The sequence below is a fragment of the Phaethon aethereus genome, assembly GCF_964289735.1.
Source record: "Phaethon aethereus genome assembly, chromosome: 16".
In the NCBI taxonomy this organism is placed as follows: domain Eukaryota; kingdom Metazoa; phylum Chordata; class Aves; order Phaethontiformes; family Phaethontidae; genus Phaethon; species Phaethon aethereus.
Window position 1 is genome coordinate 16,013,934 of NC_138592.1, and position 23,913 is coordinate 16,037,846.

General features: G+C 48.2%; 1 protein-coding gene across 1 annotated transcript in view; it reads right to left on the minus strand.

Moving 5' to 3' along the window:
* Positions 1-4,763: 4,763 nt before the first annotated feature.
* The window catches only part of LOC309410741 (uncharacterized protein), a gene marked incomplete at its 5' end in the record, with an annotated part of 42,805 nt that continues 23,655 nt past the window's right edge, over positions 4,764-23,913 (minus strand). Inside the window, 16 exon segments of the mRNA XM_082007187.1 lie at positions 4,764-5,104; positions 5,527-5,682; positions 6,456-8,990; positions 10,767-10,921; positions 12,665-12,785; positions 13,042-13,167; positions 13,599-13,916; positions 14,692-14,851; positions 16,111-16,436; positions 16,868-17,011; positions 17,869-18,038; positions 18,244-18,371; positions 20,669-20,862; positions 22,756-22,986; positions 23,193-23,339; positions 23,622-23,766. Of these exon segments, the coding sequence (XP_081863313.1) occupies positions 4,883-5,104; positions 5,527-5,682; positions 6,456-8,990; positions 10,767-10,921; positions 12,665-12,785; positions 13,042-13,167; positions 13,599-13,916; positions 14,692-14,851; positions 16,111-16,436; positions 16,868-17,011; positions 17,869-18,038; positions 18,244-18,371; positions 20,669-20,862; positions 22,756-22,986; positions 23,193-23,339; positions 23,622-23,766 (5,278 nt within the window). The 3' untranslated portion in view covers positions 4,764-4,882.

The following is a 23,913-nucleotide window of genomic DNA, read 5'->3' on the forward strand; positions in this document are numbered from 1 at the left end:
AGACTGAATACATGGCTTCTGTCTCTTATCTGCAGTTATCTTCTGTGGTGAGCATAGGGTGCAAGAAGGAGCTGAGGCCAGCCATGACATCAGTGGGAAGTGTGTCTGTGAGCTTCTGGGGACCATAGGAATGAGGGGTGGCTCCAGCCAGGAAGAGGAAGAGTGCTGCCATCCAGTGGGGACTTCTGCCCCAGTGGCACCAGGACTCTATAAGCAGGACAGGCATCAAGGCTGTGGCTCCTCATGGAGCACGGAAGCTGGGGTCCTTCACAGGGTCCATCACAGGATTCCTCTGTGGGAGCCTGTGCCCTGGGCTCTGGATCCTCCTGCCAGCTGGGTGGGAACCTTGAAGTTAGAGTAGGAGGAGGGTGCTTTGACCCTGCATGCCTTTGTCCTCCCATCGGTAAGAGGAAAGTGGGGGTTTGAAGAAGTCCTAAACACCTGGGTCCTCCTCTAGCTTGCAGGGAGGAGGTTCCTTATGTCCTGGATGTTTGGTTGCTTCTGCAGACTGTAGATGAAGTGTTCAGTGGAAAGAGAAGGGTAGGGTGCCTGCAAACCTGGACACCTGTGTTTATCAGCCTTTAGTGGAAGTGAAGTCCAGGAGTTAGAGCAGGGAGCATGTCCTAATGCCTTGGTGACCTGCGTTCTCCCCAGGGCTCCTCTTCTAGCTAATCAGCAAGCCACACCTCCCCCTGAGAAAGGCATACCCTGATTATGACTGTAAGAGTAGTGGCTAATAGGACATTTGAGAAGATCCTGAGGAGAAGCGTGCAGTTATTATATAGGAGAAGTGTTGGGAACCCCCTGCCATAGCAGAGGGGATGCCTGTGAGAGGACACACTTGAAAATCTAGTTGCTGCTCTTCTTGGCTGCTCTCTGGGGACGGTGTTCCCTTTCCCTTCTCTCCTTCTCCTTTTGTTCTGGTTCCTCACCCCCCAATATACCTTTTGCCTAAATTTACAGTCAATGTCTGACATCAGCTGTAAATGTCAGCAGCAGGTCTGACAGTCTATTTCTGTCAGTGACTTTGAAATCAACCCTTACTAAAAAAAAAAAGCATTCTCCACCACCCACCTATCTTTAAAACTCAGTTCCCAGCATCTTTTTTCACCACCACTCTTTTTTTGGCTTTTAACAATTGCAAACTATAGGTTTGGATTTTGTTTGCAATGAGTAAACTTTCCTTCCACTCTCCCTTTTCTTCTTTACTGAATTCATTCTGTGGAGACTCATGTAGAATTTAAACTTTCAGCAAGACAGAAAATATCTCATTATCAGGAGTTGAAGCTGCTGATTCTGCCCTGAAAGGACAGGTTGTTCAAACCTCAGAATAGCCAAACAGGAAGCAGCTGTGCTCAAGACAAAGACAGAGTGTGACCTTTGTCTCAACTGTTCTTGAGATTTCTCAAGAACTTTTTAGAGTCTGATGTGTAAAACAGATCACTGAATTGCTTGATGGGAGAAGGAGCACTGTTGGCTAATGGAAAGGACTGTGGGTCTGCCCTCTACCTGGGAAGAGGACTTCTAGTAAGGTTTCACTGACCACTTCTTCAGGGTCAGTCCTCTAATTGATTGTCCTTTTAGTAAGTAAGTGGTTTGTATATTCACATCAGCTCTGGAAACAAGAGTTAAAGAATGCCTTTATTACAAAAACATAAAAGCAGTCTGCTGACCAAACAGGAAGTCAGCAGTGCCAGGAAAAAGAATGTAAAGAATTAGGATTAAAATGACCATTAAGATAATTGCAACAAAACCTCTCATTTGCACAACCAAGGGCAAGTCGTTAATAGTGTTTTTGTTCCCAGCAAAAACCAGGAAGGAAAGATAACATGTTAGAGAGTGCTGGGTGCTGTAACTCTGACAGTCTATCCCTCCACTGGGCGAGGAGGGGGCTTTTGTAGGCTTAAGACAGGTGGTTGAGAGGAAGGATTCCTGGCTCCTCTTAGTCCAGCCCATTTCTCCAGCCCGTCAAGGTCCTTCTGAATTGCAGCCCTACCCTTCAGTGTACCCTTCAGTTCTCTCTCCTTGCCAGTGTTTTTGTTCTCACTTACTCGCATTTTGTCCCCAGAAATCATTTGCCTGAAATAATGCTTTATAGATTCTAATACTCATCATAAGGAGAGGTTTGACGGCGCCAGCAGAATCTGAGAGGAATATAGGTAAAAGGCAGGGAGTGCCCTCGCCCAGCGGAGTTGATCCCATTTCTCAGATCTATGAGCCTTGATTCTCTGTCTTTGGCTTGGCAGAAATCCTTCCATTACGACAGAGGTCCTGTTTAGACTAGGAAAAAAAAGACTGAAGTTACATACAAGTTTGCTAACATTAGCTAAATTCAATTACTTTGCCAATGAGGAGAAAGCTAATGAGGAGCCACCAAAATCAGATTACCAGCAATTGCTCTCCAGTTTTTTTCACTTTTAAATACTGTGTGAGTGGGTAAACCTCATGAAGGTCTTTCTTCAGAGTTACTGTATGTCAGGTTTTATTAGTTACAACCACATTGGGATATTCCGAGTTATTTATTGACACAGTATGGTATATATGTCTGTTTTAACGCAGACATGTCTATAGACTAACACGAATCAGTGTTTTGAAACAGGTAGCCTATGAATCTCATGCTCTTAAGAGATGTAAGTGCACTGTCATCTCATCATTGGGTAACAGCTGCTGAAACAGATTCAAACCACATTTCACTTCTGTTTGGCATTCTAAATGTCCTGAGCGTTTTTCATAAAAAATCAAGCCCCTAACATCTCCGACTTTCTCAGAAAAAAGTGCGTTACCCAAACCTTATGTGACCCCAGAATTATTTCTTAATATCCTTATACCATGGTAATCTTTATGCCCTGAGGACCTCTGACCGTCTCCTGATGATGATCATCTTTTTTCTCTGCAAAGTAAGTGTTGGGCATTTTGCTTGTTTTAACACAAGTTCTCCTCCCTGTCTTTATGCAATATTCACGTGTCTGAAGGAACAAGAAACACTGGAAATGCTGAAAAACTAAAATTGTTTTCTTAAATAAAAAGCTTGCCCGCTTGTAAGAAAAAAGTTATTTTGTCCTTTTTAGTTTGTTTTGTTTCTGCTTGCATGAATGTTAAATCCCAGGGGGATTATTTCACTTCACTTACTATTGGTGTGGATGTTTTTCAATGCTCGTATGTAACCTTTGGTTTCATGTTCTTTTGATGTTGTTCTGTATTTATACACACGTACCCAACCTCGATGAAAGTTGTTCTGCACACTCATTAAATACAGTTTTGCATTCCTTTTGCTTTCTCTTAAGACCAGGCTCAGAAGGAAACATGATTTGGAAATGGAGGGAGGGTGTTTATCTGTCTTTAGATAACTGAAGAGCAAGGTCAGGCTCTGCTGCATTAATTCAATTTTTAGCCAGCCAGCCAGCCAGCCCTATTCACATTTCTAGCATACCTACCTGGAAGACTTGAGAACTGATAAAGTTTAACCCCTGTTGTATCTAGAAAAGATACGACTTCTCCTGTGCTTTCCCTTTTGGCTGGTTCATGAGTAAGGAGATGCATACTTGACTGACATAAATATGCATTTTGCCCTGAGCGCCTGTGAAGATTCACCGCCTCAGGGAGACCGGGGTGCACCAGACCCATAAAAGTACACGGAAGCGCAGTCTGGCGACTGCTGCTGCTGCTGCCAGCACCACTGTCAGAGGATGCAGTAGGGTTCAGTAGCTGGAATGTACATTCTTACACCGATAAAAAGAGCTTAGGTCTCTGACTCGGTCCGATACTGGGATCACGATGTCCTGGTTTTGGCTGGGATTTTTCTTTCGTTTTTCTTCCTGACAGCTGGTATAGTGCTGTGCTTTGGATTTGGTATGAGAATAATGTTGATAACGCACTGACGTTTTTGGTTGTTGCTAAGTAGTTGTAGTGTTTCTACTCAGTCAAGAACTTTTCAGCTCCCCGGGCTCTGCCAGCAGGGAGGTGCACAAGGAGCTGGGAGGGGGCACAGCCAGGACAGCTGACCCAACCTGGCCAAAGGGATATTCCCCACCAGATAACGTCATGCCCAGCGTATAAACTGGAGTTGTCGGGGTGGGGGGGTGGGAATTGCTGCTCAGGGATGGGCTATGGATCACCGGGTAGTGAGCAATTGCTGCACCGCGCATCACCAGTTCTTGTATATTCCTTTATCACTAATGTTATTATTGTTATCCTTGTTGTTTCCTTTTCTTTTGCTGTCCTGTTAAACTGTGTTTGTCTCAACCCATGAGGTTTTTTTCCCCGAGTCTCTCTCCCATCCCACCTGGGCGGGGGGTGAGCGATCAACTGCGTGCTGCTTAATTGCTGGCTGGGGCTAAACCACAAGACACGATTAGCACGGCACAGCAGTATGAGACCAACAATTGCCTGAAGGCTACAAGTGCTGGCACTCCCTCAGGTCCCTGCAGATCTGATACGATGCAAGCTCCACTGTTAACGGAGTCAAGGGAAAATGGAAGCAGTCAACAAGATGAGTAAGACTCAAGGGGAACATCCATGGAATATTCTCTATTTTCAGGCAAGTTCCAGTTTTCTGACTTTCCTCCAACCCTGCCTGACCTTGAGGCGAGTCAGAGACTAGACCTAGGTGAATGATGTTGTTTGGCCAGGGCCAACAGATGTGTCTAACTGACAGTGCCTGGGGTGGTCCCTTCCTGACAGCCAGACAAAACTCGGCCTGAAGCACAATGCAAAGCTGTGCCCATCAGGACAGCCACAGTGGTTTTTGGCGAGAGCTCTCCTACTCCTCACCTGGTTCTGTAGCTCAGATAATCGACTGCAGCGAGCAGGAGACTCCTCCTGTGAAGAAAATGCAAGCGTTTCTTTTTAGTCTCCAGTTTGGTCGGGGCACGGTTGAATATATTCAACTTCCGTTATTAGGTCTGTACTGGGGGGCTGCTGCCACTGGGAGTTGCCATTGTTCCTCCTTGTGGCCACAGCCTCCTCCCACCAAGTCAGATTCTGTCCTCACCTCCCTAGAAGCAGGCATCTTGTGCTGGTCAGACTCCGAGAGAGAAAATCCACGGGCATCTGGCAGCGACCGACCACCATAAACTCTCTTCAGTCTCCTCCGTTCACATTCCACCTGCACGTTGCAGAGGAGAAAGGGTCACAGAAACCTGCCACCGAACAAGGAGCAAAAGGACCTCTGGACATCACGCCATGGCAAGGAGATGTCTGCTCAGAGACTGTTCATTGCACCAGAGAACGTTACGGGCAGAAGGCGCTCGATGTAGACTGTGCAAAGAGAAAGAGCAAGAGGAAACAGTTCCTGACACACACGAGAGTCAAATGGGTGTGTGGGCGAGAAGGGTGGTACCGGAGTGAATGTGCATTTGTGAGGGCAATGGGGTGCCAGAAGAGAGGGAAAGTACAAAAGTGTGTGTCCACAGGGGGAAGTGGGAGAGGGAAGGAAACAAGCAGAGGACTCCAAAGCGCTGCCTGTGCAAATGTGTTGTGCTCCAGAGGACCGCGAGGCTTTGCAGAGGCGGCGAAAGTCTGTTTTACCTGCTCAAGAGTCCTCCTGAGCTCAGCATTGAACTGCTGCAGCTCCGTCTTCTCATGTGCCAGCCTCGCAACTGCTCGCTGCAGACATTCCAGCCGCTGCAACAGGAGTCCCTTCTCCGAGAGCCACGGTAGCTGCTCCCCTTCTGCAACAGCCTGCTGGGTGTCCAGAGAGGAGATTATGGGAGCTGGTGCCACATAAAGGTTAGGAGGGCCAGGATCAACACGCCAGGGAGAGTGAGCGGACTCGGGAATGGACAGTGCCAAGTCCCTTCTTCTCCTCCTGGTCCACAGGCCAAAACAACACACGTTCTTCCTAGGGGCCCTCCTCCACATCAACTTGGAGAAATGCGCACAAATTTGCCTTCGTGCTTTTTGGACTGTGGCACACGGACATCCTGAGTGTGCAGTGAAGCTTTTACCCTGATCAGGCAACGCTACGAATTCCATTCTATTTAATACAGTGGAAAAGCTGCACCTCAGAAATCTGCACCTCTGAAAGCATCCTCTAAGCACCGGCAGTGTAGCTGCTGTTCAGACATCGCTATAAAATTCTACCAAGTTTAGCGCATTAGTTTGGTCCGCTGTGCCCTTTCCTTTCCATGCCCAATCCTAACCATGACACGCTGGCTAAACTTGCCTAGACAGGAGATGGGAATTACCCACCCCCAACCTTTGGACTTGACTGAGTTTTCACAGCAAGCTCTGTAGTTCTTTGAGTACTTCTAGACTCAACAGAACACATTCGAGCATGTGAACGGTCTCTGGCCGCAGCTACACAGACAGGCAAGCCTGCTGGCTGCAATCCTGGTTTCTTTGGCCAAGCAGGTCATATCTTTATGGGAAACATATATTCCCATGTTTTTATGGGAAACATCTTTAGAATCCCTTCTAGACATTTTAGGTGACTGATGATCAATCACAGTGCCTACCTGAAGATGAAACCGGTCCTTGTCCCTCTCCGAAACCATACTCTGCAGGATGGCTACTTCTTGCCTCAGAGTCCCATTGGCCATTTCACTCTTGGTGAGGGCAAGAGTCAGTGCTTGTGCCTTCTCTTTCCATTCGATTTCTCCGCTTTCAGTCTGCTTCAAAATAGCAACCACACGCTCCAATTCTTCCCCCTTTGCTCTCCTCTCATCTTCCAGTTGTCGGCTTAGCTCCTTCTGCCTTTTCAGGAGATGGTCTCTCTCCTGGAGAACTTTCCTCTTCTCGGCTTCCTCTTCCTCCCATTTCTGGAGTTTCTGGATTTGTTTCTGTAGGGTCTCCCCTTCACCGTTCCATCGCAAAGCTGATGCCAGTTTTTTCACGAGTTCACTCTGCCTCCTAAGCTCTCGTTCTCTCCCTGTCAGAGTCTTCTCTAAATACCTGACTCTGTCTCTCTGGCGCTTGATCTCTTCATCCTTCTTTGTCAGAGTCTGCTGAACGTGCTGGAGGTCTTCCCGAAGACCTCTTATTTCCTCTTCTAACTCTTGTAGCTCACCTTGAGCCTTGGTCTCTCCTTCCCTCTCAGGCAAGCCTTCTTCCAGGAGCTTCTCTTGCTCTCCGTGCTGTCTAAGCTCTTCGTTCTTCTTGGTTCGCCTAAGCTGGAGATTCTGCAAGGCCTCCAGGTCTTCTTCTTGGAGCTCCAGTTTTTGCAGAAGAGTTGCATTGTCTTCATCTCTCTTCCTCACCACTTCCTCAAGCAGATTCACTTGCTTCTGGCAGGATGCTAGTGCTTCTTTCACGCTTTCTTCATGAAGCTGCAACATGTTCATTTGCTCTGTCTGCCTGAGGAACTCCAAATGGTTCTTCTTCACTATTTGGCTCATTTTGTCTAGATCCTGCTCTAGACTCTTGGCCTGCTTGCCTTCCAACTCCTTCTGCTCCTGAAGGGCCCGGACATGCTCTTGCAAAGACACTATCTCTTGATCTCTAGCTTCTAGAAACGATTCAGCACGTTCTAGTTTGTGCAGGATGGCTTTAGTCTGCAGCACTGCCTCCTCCTTTTGCTGTTGAAGCCTAGAGATAGTCTCCTCCAGAACCTCTATCTTTTTTTTGCTGTCTTTCAGAGTCAGTTTTGGTGCTTGAAGATGTGTTTGAGATGTGTTTTGCTCAGCTGCATGCTTTTCCTCCTTTTCCTTGCGTGCCTCACATTGCTTTCTAAGGCATAAGATTTCTTGTCCTTGCTCCTGTAGTGCCACTTGAAGATGCTGCAGAATTTCCTTCTGCTGTTCAGAGTCTTGTTCTTGTTTTTGGAAGGCCTCAATCACTTCCCTCTGAGACTCAATCATTAAATCCTTGTCTTGCAGTATTGCCTTAGTGTATTCTAAGTCTCTGTGTAAGATATTAATCTGTTCTTCTGTTTTTTCCTCATAGCTCCTTGTTTGCTGCTTGTGCATGTCTAGGAGTCTGTCCTTTTCTTTTAAGGTTGCTGAGGTCTGCTCCAGTTGGTCACGGACAGTCCTTAACTGCATTCCCATGACTTCTTCAGCTTCCTGGATTTGCTTTTGTTGTGACTCAAGCTCTCGCTCTTTTTCAGATAAAGAAAGTGTCATCTTCTCTACTTTACCACGAAGCTCTTGCAGGTGTCCCTCTTGCTGTTCCTTGTACCGCTGCAAGAGACTTAACTGATCCCTTTGAGAATCACACTCACTCTCTCTGTCCTTCAGAAGTGCCTTCAGGTGTTCAAGGCTTGCGTGCAGAGATTTTACCTGTTCTCTCTCCTTTTCCAGTTCCTGCATCTGCTGAGTCAGAGACATAAGCTCTAAGTTTTTCTCCTTCAAGTTTCCTTTCATATGATCAAGATCCGCAAGCAGATTTCTCACTTGTGATGTACCGCGTTGCTCTAGAATCATTATTTTCCCCTCCTGGGATCTGATCTCCTGGTCTCTCCCCTCCAGCTCTTTGCTCATCTTGCTGACAGCAGCCCTCTGCAATTCCAGCTGCTTCTCCAGCTCCTGTATCTTTTCTTGCTGGGATCTGATCTTCCGGTCTCTCTCCTCCAGCTCTTGGCTCATCTTGCTGACAGCAGTCCTTTGTTTTTCATGCTGCTTCTCCAGCTCCTGTATGTGTTCTTGCTGGGATTCTGTCTTCTCTTTTTCCTCTGCTATGTCCTTAATAACCTGATCAAGAGCAGTTTTATGCATTTCTTTCTGCTTTTCCAGCATTCTCATCTGTTCCTGGTATAACTTCAATTCTCCCTCCCTCTCTGACAGGAGGGCAGTCATGTGAGTGAGAGTATCCTGCAAAGCTTTCACCTCTGCTGCATCTTTCTGTAGCATCTGGATTTTCTCCCACCGCATTCTCAGGTCCTCATTTTCAATTTTTAAGATAGACAATGTAGTTTGGAGTTCATGTTCCCGGGAGTGATTCATATCATCTCTTGCTGTATTTGCTTGGGTTTCAGAGCCTGTGACTGATTCCTGAGGAAGTTTTATCTTCCATACCAGTTTTTCTCCAACTGCTTGAAGCCTCTCCCGTTCATGCTGCAAAACAGGGAGGAAAATACCTATTTTCATATATATATACAGAAAAATATATATAGGTCTAAAATATATCTAGACGTTTGTTTTTCCTACAAGAGTTGAACTCCAGCTCCAGTGGCAGTCAAGCACTGAAGTTTGAGCTTTTACTAGAAATTAGCAGCTATTCAGTTGGTTTCCCTGCTCAATGTAAATGTTCTGCTGTCTCTCAACGAAGATTTGGGAATTGCACTGTGTTTACCAAACTCTGTCCACAGCTGATTTTTGGAGTCATTGTGAAATGGAGAAGTGGGAAAATATTGGTCATGTAAGAACAGCTGCACTGGCTCAAATGTCTGAGCTACTCTCCTGCCTATAAGCGCATACACTGGGAAGAAAGCCTCAGGGTGGGGTAGACTGACATGATACCTCCCCAAGCCCAGCACTGTTCCAGCTTGTGAGAACTTTCGCAGCCTCCTCCTGAGGCCATGCAGACCTGCTGTATTTGCAGCACCCTTTGCCAAGGCGTTCAACAGGTCTGCTCTGCTGTAAGTACACCACCTCCTGTCCTCTGCCTGCAGCAGAGGCTCTCACTACCTTCATCAGGTGGCTCTTGTTCATCTCCCGGAGAAGAGAGTGAACGACCGCTGCCCCCTCTCTCCCTGCCTCTCAGGACGGTGGAGCCCTTTCCTGCACCACTCTTTAGGTTGCGTCTTGCCCAGCTTCTTCAGCCAGCCCCATCTTTCTTTTTGCCCCTCTCGGAAGCTCTTCTGGCTCTAGTGTGTTCTTCTGGGCAGGAGCTGCCAGAACTGCAGCCAGGATTTGAAGTCCAGACTAAGCATCATTTAGGCAGTGGCATGATGAAGTTCTCTCTATTAGGATGGGAAGAGAGAATACCTCATTCACCTTTTTTTTTGGTTTTGGACTTCTACTGTGCAGAATTTTCATGGTACCATCCTCTAGAACCCCACTGTCCTCTCTTGAAAGAGTAATGGTCAGATCACAGTCTATCACTCTGCGTTTCTGTGGCTGAAATCAGGACTAGTTTTCCCCTTGCAGACATGCATATTTAGCTGGATCAGCACTTTCATTTCCCAAATGCCTCTGTTTTCTCCCCGCTGTCTGTGCTCAGACGGGCAATGTTGAACAACTTTCTGTTATTATCCAGCTTTGTCTTCTCCCCCTGTTTTCCTGATCCAGACATTGAGAAATCTACATATGGATTTGGACACCAATAATTGCCAAACCATGCAAGGTAAGTAAGTAAGCAAGGTAAGCAACAAGTTTGGAAATTACCTTGACTTAAGCTTCAAGCGTAGAAATCTTCAGAACTGAGGAAAATAAACACCCAAATCATAACTGAGTTTTCTATGACTATGGCATCTTTTCCTACTTATTCACAAGAACGCAACTGGAAATGTTAAACCAGAAAAAACACCACTGGTCTAAGCAGTATTCTTCTGCTCTTGTAGTGGTCTGTGGTCTCTCCACATAGTCTGTGACATTGGTCATCTTAGCAATCTCTCCTTTCTGGACTGTCTTCTCTTACCCAAGGCTATGACCCTGCTAATGCAGCTACACGGCCTGGCAGGAAAGCAAAAGCCTGGGAAACAAGGAAGGAGGAGTGGAAGGAAGGGGAAAATGAGGGAAACTACTCTGCATCTTCTCACATCTGGACTGAACCTGTACACCACCACCCAAAATCAGCTCTCCAACGGAAAAAGTTGCTCCTCAGAATTAGTAACAGAAGGCAAAAAAAAAGTGTAAGGAATGGCGCTTCACGGCATCTGCCAGCCTCACCAGGACATCCTTCCTTTGCTTCTCGGTGCTCTCCAGTTTCCTTGCCAAAGATGCCACCTCTTGATGCAGAGTCACAGCCTCCTCCTTTAGAGCAGTGGCCTCTTCCTGCAAGGCAGCTTGTAGAGAGTTCTTCTTGCGTTCTGCCATCTGTGTCTCTGCAGCAGCAAAGGGGAAGGAGAAGGAGAAGGTGAAAAGCGAAGCAAAACCAAACCCTGATTTGCACCCCATCGAGAAAACATCATTTTTTCTCTGCCTGTCTGTGTTTTCCAGGACTAAGCCCACACGGGCTTTCAAAGTAGACATGAGTACAGGAAACTTCCAGGCAGAGAAAAAAAAGAAGAATGGAATGTGGCAAGGTTCAGAAGAATATGAAAATGTGTTTGCTCTTCTGCTTGTTGAAAGGCCGGGGCTAAGGGCATGGCAGCACATCACCCACAGTGTCAGAAGCAGGTTGAACCAACGTCCACGAAGCAAGGACACAGACAGCAGGTGAGAGCCAGATCTAGTGCGCGAAAGGAAAAGGAAGCAGCAGCAAAAGCAAAGACTGACTATAACACAGCTAATTGACCAGGAAGACTTAAGAGACGTTAGAGAAAAGAACAGATGTCAGTGTTGTGCTTGAAGATGCACTTTGCTACTTGTCCAAAAGGACGCTGGGGAGTACGTTGTGCATGGGCAGAAAAAAGAAGAAAGGAAGTATCCCAGTGATACTAGGACAACAGCAAGGCCAGAACAACTGAGCATCACACCAGGACCGAGACCTGAAGCAAGGAGGACTACAGATAGACAGGAGCTAAAACTAAGCCAATAGACCAAACTGATAGACAGGAACTAAAGAGGAAAAGAACTGAGGCGTGGGCCAAGCAGGATCCATCCAATGGCAGAATTTAAAGTACAGAAGCTCTTATCATATGTAACACATGTGGTAAAACTACGGCTGTTCCAGAAAAAGGGATGATCTAAGGCCTGAGACGATCTCTCCTGTAAAGAGTCTGAAAAATGACCAGCAGTGCCATCTCAGAGCGGGAACATGAAGAAATGCTGAGCACGTAAAGGCAGGACATGAGCAGGCGACAGCCTGTGGCAGAGGCAATGAGCAATGCCCACCCTTCCCTGTTCCTGCAGTCTGAGACACGGAAAACAAGGCGATGAGATGAAAAAGCTTTTCTGATGGGGAGAGTGGGAAAACAATGACAGAGGAAGGAGCAGGGATGCCTGTCCAGCTATGATGTAGAGAGGCCAATAGCCCTGGAGGCTCTGGGATGGCCTGCAGATTAGAGGAAGAGGTGACTAGCTACATGTGAAAAACAGTTTATAGATAAACCCAACGTGAACACGTTAGCAAAGGCGTAAGTAAGAAGTGGCTAGGGAAGTCAGAACCTGTGTTTGCTATGGCTCTAAGCTCAGACACCAAATCAGTATCAGCAAGAAAACAGGTAAGAAGGATGCAGAAGCACGAGGCACCGGGGAACGAGGAAAAGCAGCGGAAGAAAGGATGCAATAACACGGGAACTTAACACTGAACTAACGCTCGGTGAATCTGCCACGTAAGAGGAAAAGGAAGTCACTAAAGACAAGCCTTTTTGCAGGTTGGTGCTGTTACAGAGCATATGGAGACGGATGCTGTGAGGCATCAAGCTACCCCTACCTAGCAGTGACCCGTGACCCGAAGGCACCACCTCTGCACATGTGTCACCGGTAGCACAGCGAGATGCACTGCCAGCCACTGGATCCTTCTCTCTCAAAAGCTTCCACTAGTAGTTCTACCGAGAAGTCTCTTGCTTGTTGTTTTACTCCTTTTCCCATCTCTGGGCACTGCACTTTCCCTCCGCCTGGTATCAGAGAACCCCGCTGGTGAGACAGGACGGGGTCAGTGGGTTGGAAAGGAGAAGCTGTACCTTCCTGGCTTTGAGACAACTGTTTCTGCAGCTCTTGATTGTGGGCGCTGAAATGGTCCCTCTCAGCTTGCCTCTTGCTCAGCTCCAGCTCCAAGTCCTCTATCTTCTTCCTCGCATCATTCTGGAAGAGGAGAGAAGAGAAGCATCACCTCACTGCTGGCAGGAGACAAAGAGGTGCAAACGCTAAGGCAGAAGTAGCCAAGGCAGGAGGGGGTGTTGGACAGTAATGGTAGCTGTTATCATCATTCTCCTTACTCCCCACGGCAGCAAGCCAACCTGCCCTACAAGAATTTACCCCCATTCTGGCTTGGGCACTCTGCTCGTTGGTTCTGTCCCGCCGAGGGACGGGATCTCTGGCTGCACCAGACATACGTTACCAGATCTTGCTGAGTCTGCTTCAGGTGCTGACGCAGGTCTTGTAGGGCTGCTGCCACTCTGTCCACTGTCAGCTCTGCAGGGGGGTCCCTGGCCTGAGAAACAGTTTGGCCCCACACATGTCCCTGTTCTGAAGAAAGAAGCCATTCTGTTTCAAGCTTTAACTGAAGGGCCTCCAACCAACAAGGCCACCTTTCTACACAGGAGAAGGTGGCGGTGCCTTTGACGTCGTCCGAGAGCTCACATTACAGCAAGACGTGTGTCACAGGCTAGCGTTATTTGGATGACCGCTAAAGCCAGCGCTGCCCCAAGGAAGAAGGCACGTGCCCTCTGACTTGGCATGACTTGGGCCCTCTTTCGTTTTTATGCTGGTCATTTCTCCATGTACAAACATGGACTTGCCTCTCTGCAGCGATGACAGGCTTTCAAGACTTCCCGAGGCTTGAGGCAGCCGAAGCGGAAAGGATGAGGCTACCACATCGGGATTACAGCGAACCACCCCTCCCTCCATCTGCTCTCCTGTACGTGCTCTATGGACTTGCTCAGCCAGTCTGCCACACTTGCCTGAGCTCCAAGCGACCAAGTCTCTGCTGTCACAGATCGTGTGGTGGAGAACCAAGTGCAGTTGCTCCAGCTGGGATCGCGCTTCACAGCGGGCGCTGTCAGCCTGCTGACGCTCCGCGGCCAATGCCTCTGCTCTGTTCTCTGTGCTACGAAGCCTCAAGCGCAGTTCAGACGTCTCAGCCTCCAGCGTGCGCAGAGTCTCCCTCAGGCAACGTTCGCCGGCTCGGGACTCCTCCAGATCCTGCAGCAGCTGCTTCTCTTGAGCTGCCAGGTCAGCCTCCTTCTCCAGCACTACCGCCTGCAGTGACTGTATCTAGAACACAGACGCACAGAGCCTCAGGGACACCGCTGCTCCTGAGGCAGCGGAGCGGGAACTAGAGGAAGCAATGAAGGAGAAATCACCTCAAGCAAATCAACCACTGGAAACAGAAGGCACAAAGCCAAGGATTCAAACTGAGCAAAATAAGCTAGAAACAGGTATCCGGAGGCTGAGGGGCCCGAAGGCGGTTTCCCCATCCCCAAAGGAACGATCAAACTGTCAGGCTTTCATGCTTTCCAACCTCAGAAACGAAGCTCTGTGGGCGGGGTGAGTGTGAGAGCGGGTGGCTGGCAGGTGAGGTGGCAGATCAAGCATCCCCACATGGAGAAAGGGGCTGCCAGGGATGCTCAGGAGTAGAAGTGAAAGGGAAACAATCAGCATCCTTCATGGGGCATCTCCAAAATGCCCGAGGAACCGGCTGAGATGGAAGTGACTTCCACAGACTGCCATAACCACTTCTGTTTCACCAGACTGCTCAGTGCCCGTCGAAGGCAGAAACGCCATCTGGGGACGACGTTTGTAACAGAGGTACTGAGAAGCTCCAAAGGAGCCTTCCGTTTCTCCTCAGAGATTTAATGCCGTGAACCATGAGAGAATAGGGGAAAGCACAGGCAGAACATCGCAGATCCAGCCTTGACCTCCATGTGCAAAGTCCCTGGGCAGAGTACAGCAGGTGTGTACGTTGTTGGGAGGGGAAACAAGCTGGGGCCTACAAGCTGAAGGTGGGATTCTATGTCCCTGGAGAAGAAGATGCTAGTGCCTAGCTCACCTGGTTGTTGAGCTCTTGTATTTCCCTTCTGTGGTCTGAATGCAGCTTCTGGGCCTGGTGAACAGCAGAAAGAAGCTGAGACACCTCGTTTTGCTGGGCAAGGTTGTTTTCTTCCAGGGTTCTGAGGCTCAGTTCCTTCTCTTCCAGAGACAAGGTCAGCCTGCCAGACAAAGCATGCAACTCATTACTACGTGGCATAACGTTTAATAAACTCTTAGGACTTCCACCACCAAGGGGAAAAGTGCTTTGTCTGCTGAGGTTTGTCTAAACATCCGGGCTGCTGCTTCAGTCCTAAGCCAGGTTGGCAGCCACACCCAAGCATGTGCCCACTACGCTTGCTTCCACAGAAGAAAGGGGAATTACTGCCTACCTACCCGATCTTTCTGGAGATGGGAATGTGAATAGAAACACAACCAAGTCCTGAAATGAAGACATCAGGGAAGAGGAAAGTTTTTCTTCTGACTAATGAGATGCCAAGGGAGACGTTTTGTCAATAATGCAGAGACATTTTCTCCCCCTAGCTTGTATGTCCTGATAGGAAGAGCAGCAACTGACAGCAAGGTGATCTTTGGGGAGTTTTGCCAGCACCCATATCACTTTCAGCTAGAGAAATGACGGCTGACACCAGCCGTGGTAATGGAGGCTTGGAGGAAATGCTCAGATCCGTCTAGAAGACGCAGGATCCCTCGCAGGGGAAGCAAGACTGCACTGCCTTTTATTTCTCTTCTTCAGGAAAGACATGTGCTGAAGACTGGCAGGACTTTACCAGGGGAAGTAGCTTGCCTACCCTTTCTCTTCTTTCGTGCACTCCTTGGACAGTCAGTCCTATCTGCAGCTGCTGAGGCTGGCAGGGACCCTGCTCGAGCCTCTCCAGACACCTGTGGGGATTTTCTGAGGAGCGAGGAAACAGATGGCAATCAGAAACATTCTTCTTTCTTGGGTGTCTCAGAGGGGAATCTGGCTTAGTTCAAAACCATGGTTTTAAGATGGCTTCTCCCAACCAGAGGTATCGGGCTGGAAGACCGATACAGATCCCAAATGCTTCAAGTTTACTGGACCCGAGGAGGAGCTGATGGATCAATCCAGCTCACTGTACTGCAGCTCCACCTGCCTCCTTCGGTGCATTTCAGGTTTGAACCCCCTGAAAGTCTCGTTTATCAGTATTAATGTGCCGACCTAACAAAAGAACACCGCCTTTGAAGGAAAGGACTACTCCAAAAGCCACCGTCTTCAGAAAAACAGTAACTGAAGGATTAGAAGAAAATGAAACACAGCATCAAGAGAATGAAACATCTCTGCATGGGTAGTTCAGAAATCTGCTTTTTAGGAAATGCTGCCAGAGCCGCTTGTATATGCAAAGATCTGGAAATGGCATCAAGCCATCAAACAGAAGGGAGACTCTCACTGGCTTTTGTTTACCTGGCTTTTTCACTCTCAAGGACCTTCAGCAAAGCCTGAAATTCTCTGTTGCAGTGCTCCGCTTCTTCCCATCGACTCCTTTCCTCCTGCAAGGACTGCAGACACGCTTGCAGCTCCTCATTCTGATGTTCTGCCTCCTCCCATTGACTCCTCTTCTCCTCCAGGATCTTCTGGAGGTGCACAACCTCCAGCACCTTCTGCCTTGACAGTTCCTGTGCCTCACTCAGATCTTGCTGAGCTTTGCGGCCAATCACTTGCTGGGACTCTTTGGAGGCTGCTAACTGAGACGTCAACTCTTCCACCTCAAGCAAAACAGAACAAAGCAGTCAAAGACTACAGCTTGTCACTGCCAGACATATCACACACTGTGAGGAAAGGGACAGAACAACTTTAAATTTCACCCTGTCACGACAGTACTAGATTCACAGTGGATACAGCCGACTTGTTGAAAAATCCACGTGGGTCACCACGTTCATCTGAAAAACCACCTCACGAAACATGGCTAGCAGTAACTGGCCAGCAGAAATCCATTCTGATGATCGCTGGCAAACAGGCAGAGGGACTAACCCATCTGTCCAGGGCAGCAGCTGCAATTCAGCTGACCAGTAAGTCTCCTTCAGACCAGCTGAGATGGAGACCACAGTAAGGTGGCAGTCGGAGGGACTACCCCATCAGCCTGCTGCTCTGCAATGGAAAGGCAAGAAGGGGAGAGACCACCTGTTTGATGACTGGAGTCATCTATTGCTGTTCCAGTCACCTGGTTTCGTAGAGCATCCCTCTCCTGCAGAACAGTATTAATTTCCTCTTTGGTGGTTTGGATTTCCTCATTGTGCCTCTTCTCCACTGCCTTGATCTCTCTCCGAGTTTTGTCCAGCTCTGCTTGCAGCTTTTCTGTGATGTTCTGTAAACACAAATGGAGAGCAAGTTACTGGGACATGCCATCAGGGTCACCTCTCTCCTCTTCCTGTCTCAGAATCACATTCACTCAGCCACTTCTTTCTGCTTTTCTGCCCCGCTCTGCTTCTGCTTGCCTGAGGAGTGGAGGAAAAGGCTTCAAGATGAACTCCCAGACAAGCTCCACAAAAAAAAAGCAAAGCTTCATCCCTCCCACAAACCCCCACCTCAACAGTGCACAGCAGTGGCTCTCTGCCATCCATAAATCATGTCCCATCAAGGAACTTAAAGGGAGGCTCAGCACAGAGAAGAACCATAGAATCATTTAGGTTGGAAAACACCTTTAAGACCATTGAGTCCAACCACAAAGAAAAGGGGATGTCTCCTTCCCCTCTTTGATGGCTGCCTGTTTCCTAGCACCTCTCTTCTCATGATTTCTCTCTATTCTCAGAGTCTCTATTTTCAAAGCTCACCTGCCTTTTCATCAATGACAAGGTGCAGGTGGACTGCAGGGTGAGAAAGAGACCAGTACCCTGATGCCCTAGTCACAACACAGGCCACGAACTGAAGTACCAGGAACCAGGGGCCTGTTCCGTAAGCTGCCACGCTTTGGGTGGAGACCACCCAATCTTCTGTTGAACTCGTCTTACGCCCACACAGAACCTGTGGCTGCATATACTCTCCCACCATAGCCCCGTGGGTCTTCACGGGCCTTCAAGTGCGAGCCATTGGCTCTGCTGCCTGGCCTAGCAACGTGTGGCCTGTGACAGATGATTGCTGCCCTTTCACATGCTCAGGCTGTTCTTCTCCTGAAGCCAGCCCACAAGGCTTGCGTCAAGAATTCAGAAGCATATTGTTTCCTACCAGGTCTTGCAGGAGCTTGTTTATTTCCGCTTCATGATCAGCCTCCCGAAGCTGGAGGGTACTGTCACACTGCTGTTCTGTCCGCAAGAGCTGCTGCGCCATGTTTTCCCGTTCCTGCTTCATGAGAGATCGCTCTGCTTCCAGCTCATATCGAAGGCACTGCACTTCCCCTGCAAACACGGCAAACAGCAAGATTCAGAGTCTACACAAGCAGCGCTTCTGACTTTACTGACCTTACGCCATTTGAATTTCGGTCTAGGAGGGATCTGCCTCCAGCTCCTTCACTCCTCAGAAGCACTGCGGACACAGAGCCATTTTTATACCACCTTCCCTAGGGCAGGGCACCACCAGAAACAAGGCACATGAGGCTCTCACCTTGTATCACCTCCTTGGCTTGCTTGACTGCGTGAAGTTGGATTTCAAGCTGACTCCTGCTGATCTCCAGCTGAAATAAGTGCTGCTGAGCCTCAAACAGGCTGGATACCAGGGTCTCCTTCACAGACCTGCAAGTTGTGAATACGGAGAGAAAGGAGCTTCTTGCTCCTGACATCCACGCAGACTTATGCCAGTAGGAAGTCGTTCAAGGTCCCTACACCTGAGGATGGAAAATGGCTTGCATGGAAACGTGTATACAGACATCACATTTCTACCATTGCAAGAGCAATGCAGGCCCCTCCGAGGGAATGCCCGGGCTTTCCTTACGACCTAGCGTAACGCAAAAAGCCCAGCCAAGTTTGATCTCAGTAGACAAATCTTAAATTGCTGTTGTCTGATCTAGGACACGCGGGTAGCTGTGCCCACAACGTCTGTGCCGGCAAGCAAAAGCCCAGCCTCTGCTCGCAGCCCTTAATCTCATCAGCACTTCCAGGTTGCTCTGCAGCAGCACAGAAAACAGAAGAGTATTACCCTGTCTGACTCGTGACTTTTTAGTGCTGTTCATAGCATGGGTATAGGTAGGTAGTTTTCCAGACTCCCTATATTTAAAAGGGGCCAAAGAAATACATCAGGTGATATAGTAAAATCTCATGCTGGTAGCAGCATTTGTAAGAAATCAGAACTAGATTTTATCTGAACAAGAACGATCTGAAAGGAGAGACAGGTATCCTTCCGTTTAAACGCTGGGAAGGTCAAGAGAAAAACTTGCTACCTTTATTTCCACGTTGCTAAGTAAGTAGGCAGTAGCCCAAATGACTTGTCACTCCTTAGACAGGAAGCTGTAGTACTGCAGAGGCAAACTGTTACTCCAGAGGCTTCAACCAGCTGGTGCATAGATACACAGGATTCTGGAACCAGGAGCTGCAGTTACCTCCCTGACCTCACACAGCGCCCTGCGTGCCAGCGTCCTCCAATACACAGCACCGCCTCACTAGTACAGGGATGCCATCAGGGTAACGTCCTTCAGGGCAACGGGGCACCCGAGTGGTACAACAGTAAAACCCTCAACGGGAGGATTTCACTGCTTTGATGGACAATGGAGGATTGATCTCCAAGAAGGAGAACAAGCACAGATTTCTGATTACGCCGATCTCGGGCAGTCCAGAGTAAATGTGCCCCATTTCATGGATAAATAGAACTCAGGCTCTAAAACAGAAAAGATGGGACTCCAAAACTGTGACAACAAAAGGCTCTTGAGAACAGCATCTGGCAAGAACAGTTGCTGATTTTTCATTATCTATTGCCAAAGGTTCTTCATAACTAACTGATCTCTTTTTAAAAATAGCATTTATCTCTTTGGCGGAAAAAAAAAAAAAAAAGGAGCTGAACATTTAATAATTTAATAACAGCCCAATAATTGACCAAACATAATTCAGTTGGATCAAATAAGAGAAGCTGGAGCTCCAAAGAAGCAGCAGCTCTCAAGAAACACACTGAGTCAAAATGGCGTTTATCAGCTTTGCTAACAACATACTCTGGAGTGGTAAAGTGTAGAAGTCAAGAAGTACGACAATCAATCTCAAATACCAAATGTACAGATCTGCAAGTTCAGGAGTCTTCTAAAAAACACCTAAGAGGAGGACAAACATCTCAAGTCTTTTTCTCTTTTTCTTTGTGGAAGGGAAAAGCAGAACTTGTCACATGTGATCTCAGAAACCCGATACAGCAGAAGCACAGAAGCTTGTTCCTTCCCTGTATAACTTCTCCACAACGTCTGTCTCTGAACAGCAGGTGGTAAGGAGCCCAGGACCCAGGCATCAGTGATGGGCAACAATCCCCAAAGACTGGTGAGAATTCAAAAGAGGTTTCTCTGCTGCTGCTGTAACCAGCTCTAGGTCCTGCACCATACTTGACAGGAGTTAGCTTAGAAACAGAAGGCCCTCAAGATTTTCAGCCTCTAGCTTCACCCTAAATGGCAGTGTCCTCCTCACAATGTCCGTACGCAACAGCCTTGAATTCTGAAGATCCCATGCCAAGCTACTTATTAAGGGAAGATCTATGTTCAAAGGCACAGAACAAGAAACCAAAACTAGAGAGAAACTTCAGGTTTCAGTAAATGTCTGCATGGTTTAATTGCTACTCAACGCAGAGCCAAGTTGGCTTGCTTTGGACTTCACACCTGTGTGAAGTGCAAGGGGGCAGAAACATGAGCCCAAGGCTCAGGGGAGCTTTAGCTGTCAGAAAATAACACTCAAATCATGGTAGACTCTTTTTTCTTTTGGCTCGAGAGTCTTCCATTTTCTGTGCATGGAAGGTGAAAACATCTGAAAAGCACGCAAGATGCAATAAAACCTCGTGTAATGATTACCTTTATAATTACAGACATTAAATAACGTCCTGCCTAGGCTCTCCTCCCTGCCTTTACCTGGTTTCCGCCAACTGCTCTGAAAGGCCTTGGTTGTCCCGCTCCATGGCTGCCAGTCGCACCTCTAGGGCGGCCTTCTCATGCACCAGCAATTCCTTCTCTTTGGATGCCTCGGCCAGCGCGTGCCCTTGGCGACAGGACTCCTGGCGCAACTGCTCCAGACCACTGCTTGCCAACTCTTGCTGATGGTAAACCTGAAAGCGGGACAAAATACAGTTAGAGCCCTTTCTCTGGAGTTCTGTGCAGAGCCAGCCAGTGCCACTGGTGAACCAGCTACCGCAGAAAGAGCTCCTGTACCGTGGGCTGAAAGCTTAACAGCATCTGCTGTATACCGCGCTCATACCCTGGGCTGCCAAAAGGCACTGGCACCGTTAACTTGGAAGAGATGCGTAAGGCCCTGCTGGCGTGCCGGGGACCACACAGCTCCTTCACGACAAACGTACGTATCCCACACTACGTGTTTTCATGCACAAATTCTGCATTTTCCAGAACTGCCACCTTGCAAACTGACATTCTACCAGGATCTATTGTAGTGCTGGAAATTTTCAGGAAGGTTTGAGCAAAAGCATCTTTGCTCATGGGAGAAAGTGAAAATACACATGGTTTCACCTTCTAGAAAAAGAAAATACTCAAAGTGTCACCTACTTTGGTGTCTAAAGTCTGGCTGATGTGGCCAAAGAGATGGTAGACTCTGTTGGCACAGTAGCTCATGTCAAGAACACTGTTTACTTGTCTTACACAAACAAGTTGTCTAATATACCTTGCTGGTATTCCAGCTTGAAGATTAACCACAATTTTTGGGCTTTTTTCTTCAGTCTAACACCGCTGCTGGGTATTTGCCAAACATACCACATACTCCAAAACTAAGGCTATCTAACAGAGAACAGACCGTCAGAAACAAACAATTCTCTCAAAGCTATCCCATAATACCCAAGATCATACATTGTGACACTGACATTTCCGTGATGACAAACTCCCTAGTCTCCTCCAGGGACATGATTCTCCCAAGCTCTTCTTCCAGGCTACCAAAATCAGTTAGTCCTGACTGAAGAGTCTTGTGTGATCACCTCTTTCTCCTCTTCTTCCTCAACGCCTAAAGAGACTCTAACAATCCATAGAATCACAGAATCATTTCGGTTGGGAAAGACCTTTAAGATCATCGAGTCCCACCGCACACCTAATAATGGCCAAGACTGACACCCACCTCGCTACAACCCCCGTTCAGGTACTTGTAGAGAGTGATAAGGTCTCCCCTCAGCCTCCTCTTCTCCAGGCTAAACATCCCCAGTTCCCTCAGCTGCTCCTCATCAGACTTGTGCTCCAGACCCCTCACCAGCTTCGTTGCCCTTCTCTGGACACGCTCCAGCACCTCAGTGTCTTTCTTGGAGCAAGGGGCATAAAACTGAACACAGTAGTTGAGGTGGGGCCTCACCACTGCCAAGCACAGGGGCACGATCACTGCCTGCCCTAGTCCTGCTGGGCAGGACCTGTTTCTGACACAAGCCAGGATGCTGTTGGCCTTCTTGGCCACCTGGGCACGCTGCCAGACGATACGCAGCTGGCTGTCGACCAGCACCCCCAGGTCCTTTTCCCCTAGGCAGCTTTCCAGCCACAAAGTTGCATGTATGTCTTACAATACCATTTCAACAATTTCAGGATGTCACTGCCGCTCTTAGCAATACATGACAGCAGGCACTGACTTGCAGCTTTGTCCCGCTCTCTAGGCTCAGACAAATGGAGTTTTGAAAGTTGCAGACTTCTCAATGAAAAACATAAATAGGAACATGCAGCCCTGCTTTTCACCTCAGAAAAAGGACTCAGAGCTACACAGTTTGCTGCTTTGGCCACATGTGAGAGTAGTAGCCCCACTCAGATTCATGGACAATGCAATCGTCTCTTTGCAGCTTATCAAAAGCTCTGCAAGCCATCAAGACGTTTCCAAGAAGAAGTAAACATGACAGTAAAAGCATGACCTCCAGCACTGCCATGTGTCTCCTGGACAAAACCACTGCAGAATCCAACGGATGCAGCTTCACTGAGCCAAGCAGCCCAATGCCCACCCAGAAGCACCAGGTTTTTGGTCTCACCTGACTGAGTTTCTCTTGGGTTTCTTCCTTCTCCTCTGCCAGCCACCTCAGCTCTGCCTGCAGCCTCTCCTGTTGCTCCTCTGCTTCCTGCAGCAGCTGCTCCAGGTGGGCTTTCTCTGCGCAGAGCTCGTCATTTGCTCTTTTACACAGGCTCAGCTTCTCCTGGTCAGACATCTTTGCTCTCGCCATGTCGGCCACTCTACCTGACAGAACTTCATTCTCTTGCTCCAGCTACAATCACAGAAGCAGAGAGGAAACAAAATACAGTTTTATGTATAAATAAAATACAGAGTTTACTATGAAGAAGCTTTGGCATGCACAGGAAGAGGAACAACATGTCCATATTCAGTCAGCTGTACGGTCGGAAGGCAAGAAGTCTCAGAAGCAGCAGCAGCTGGAGACAAACACCTCACAAGCTCTTTGGCAGCGCTGCTCACCTGCAGCACAAGTTTGTTCAGCTGCACTTTATCCAGTGCGAGAGCTTCATTGATGCTGCTCATGGTTGCTGTTGCAACATGCAGATCAGCATTTTCAGCACTCAGCTCACTGTGAGCCCCGGTCAACTCTGCTACCAACTGCTCAGCCTGAAGAGACAAAAGAACAACATGACAATAAAAGCAGGAAAATCCCCGACTTCAAGCAGCAAGCCCACACCCCCGTGCGTTTCTGACATACTCCCAGTTCAGCGCTCCCAATAAGCACGTGGGGACTAACTACCCCAAAGAGCCTGGGTGCTCTGATCACCGTTTTCCAAGATGGAGAACAACGTTGTCCCTGTTCTCTACTGCCAGAAGCAGCATCTGCGGTGGGATTGTTATCACAACTCCCTCTCCCACAAGCGCTGCCTAGCAAGATGGTGACCATACCTTCACCAGTGCCACCGTAAGCTCGTGTTTCTCTTGCTTCAGCAGATCCCTCTGAAGGTGCGATTCCTCCAGTGCCTCTCTCGCGACTGCCAGCTCACTCTGTAATAATGAATGTTTGCCTTCAAGTGCGGCTAAGTCCTTCAGTCTAGGAGAAGGGGAAAGGCAAACAAGTGGTTAATGTAAAAATATGCTCATTTCCAAAACCAAGAGCACATCCTGTGTCCCAGATATGGCAGTTTGAATGACTTCCAACAGCTTCCTATTTGCACCTAACAAATACTGGAATTCCCTG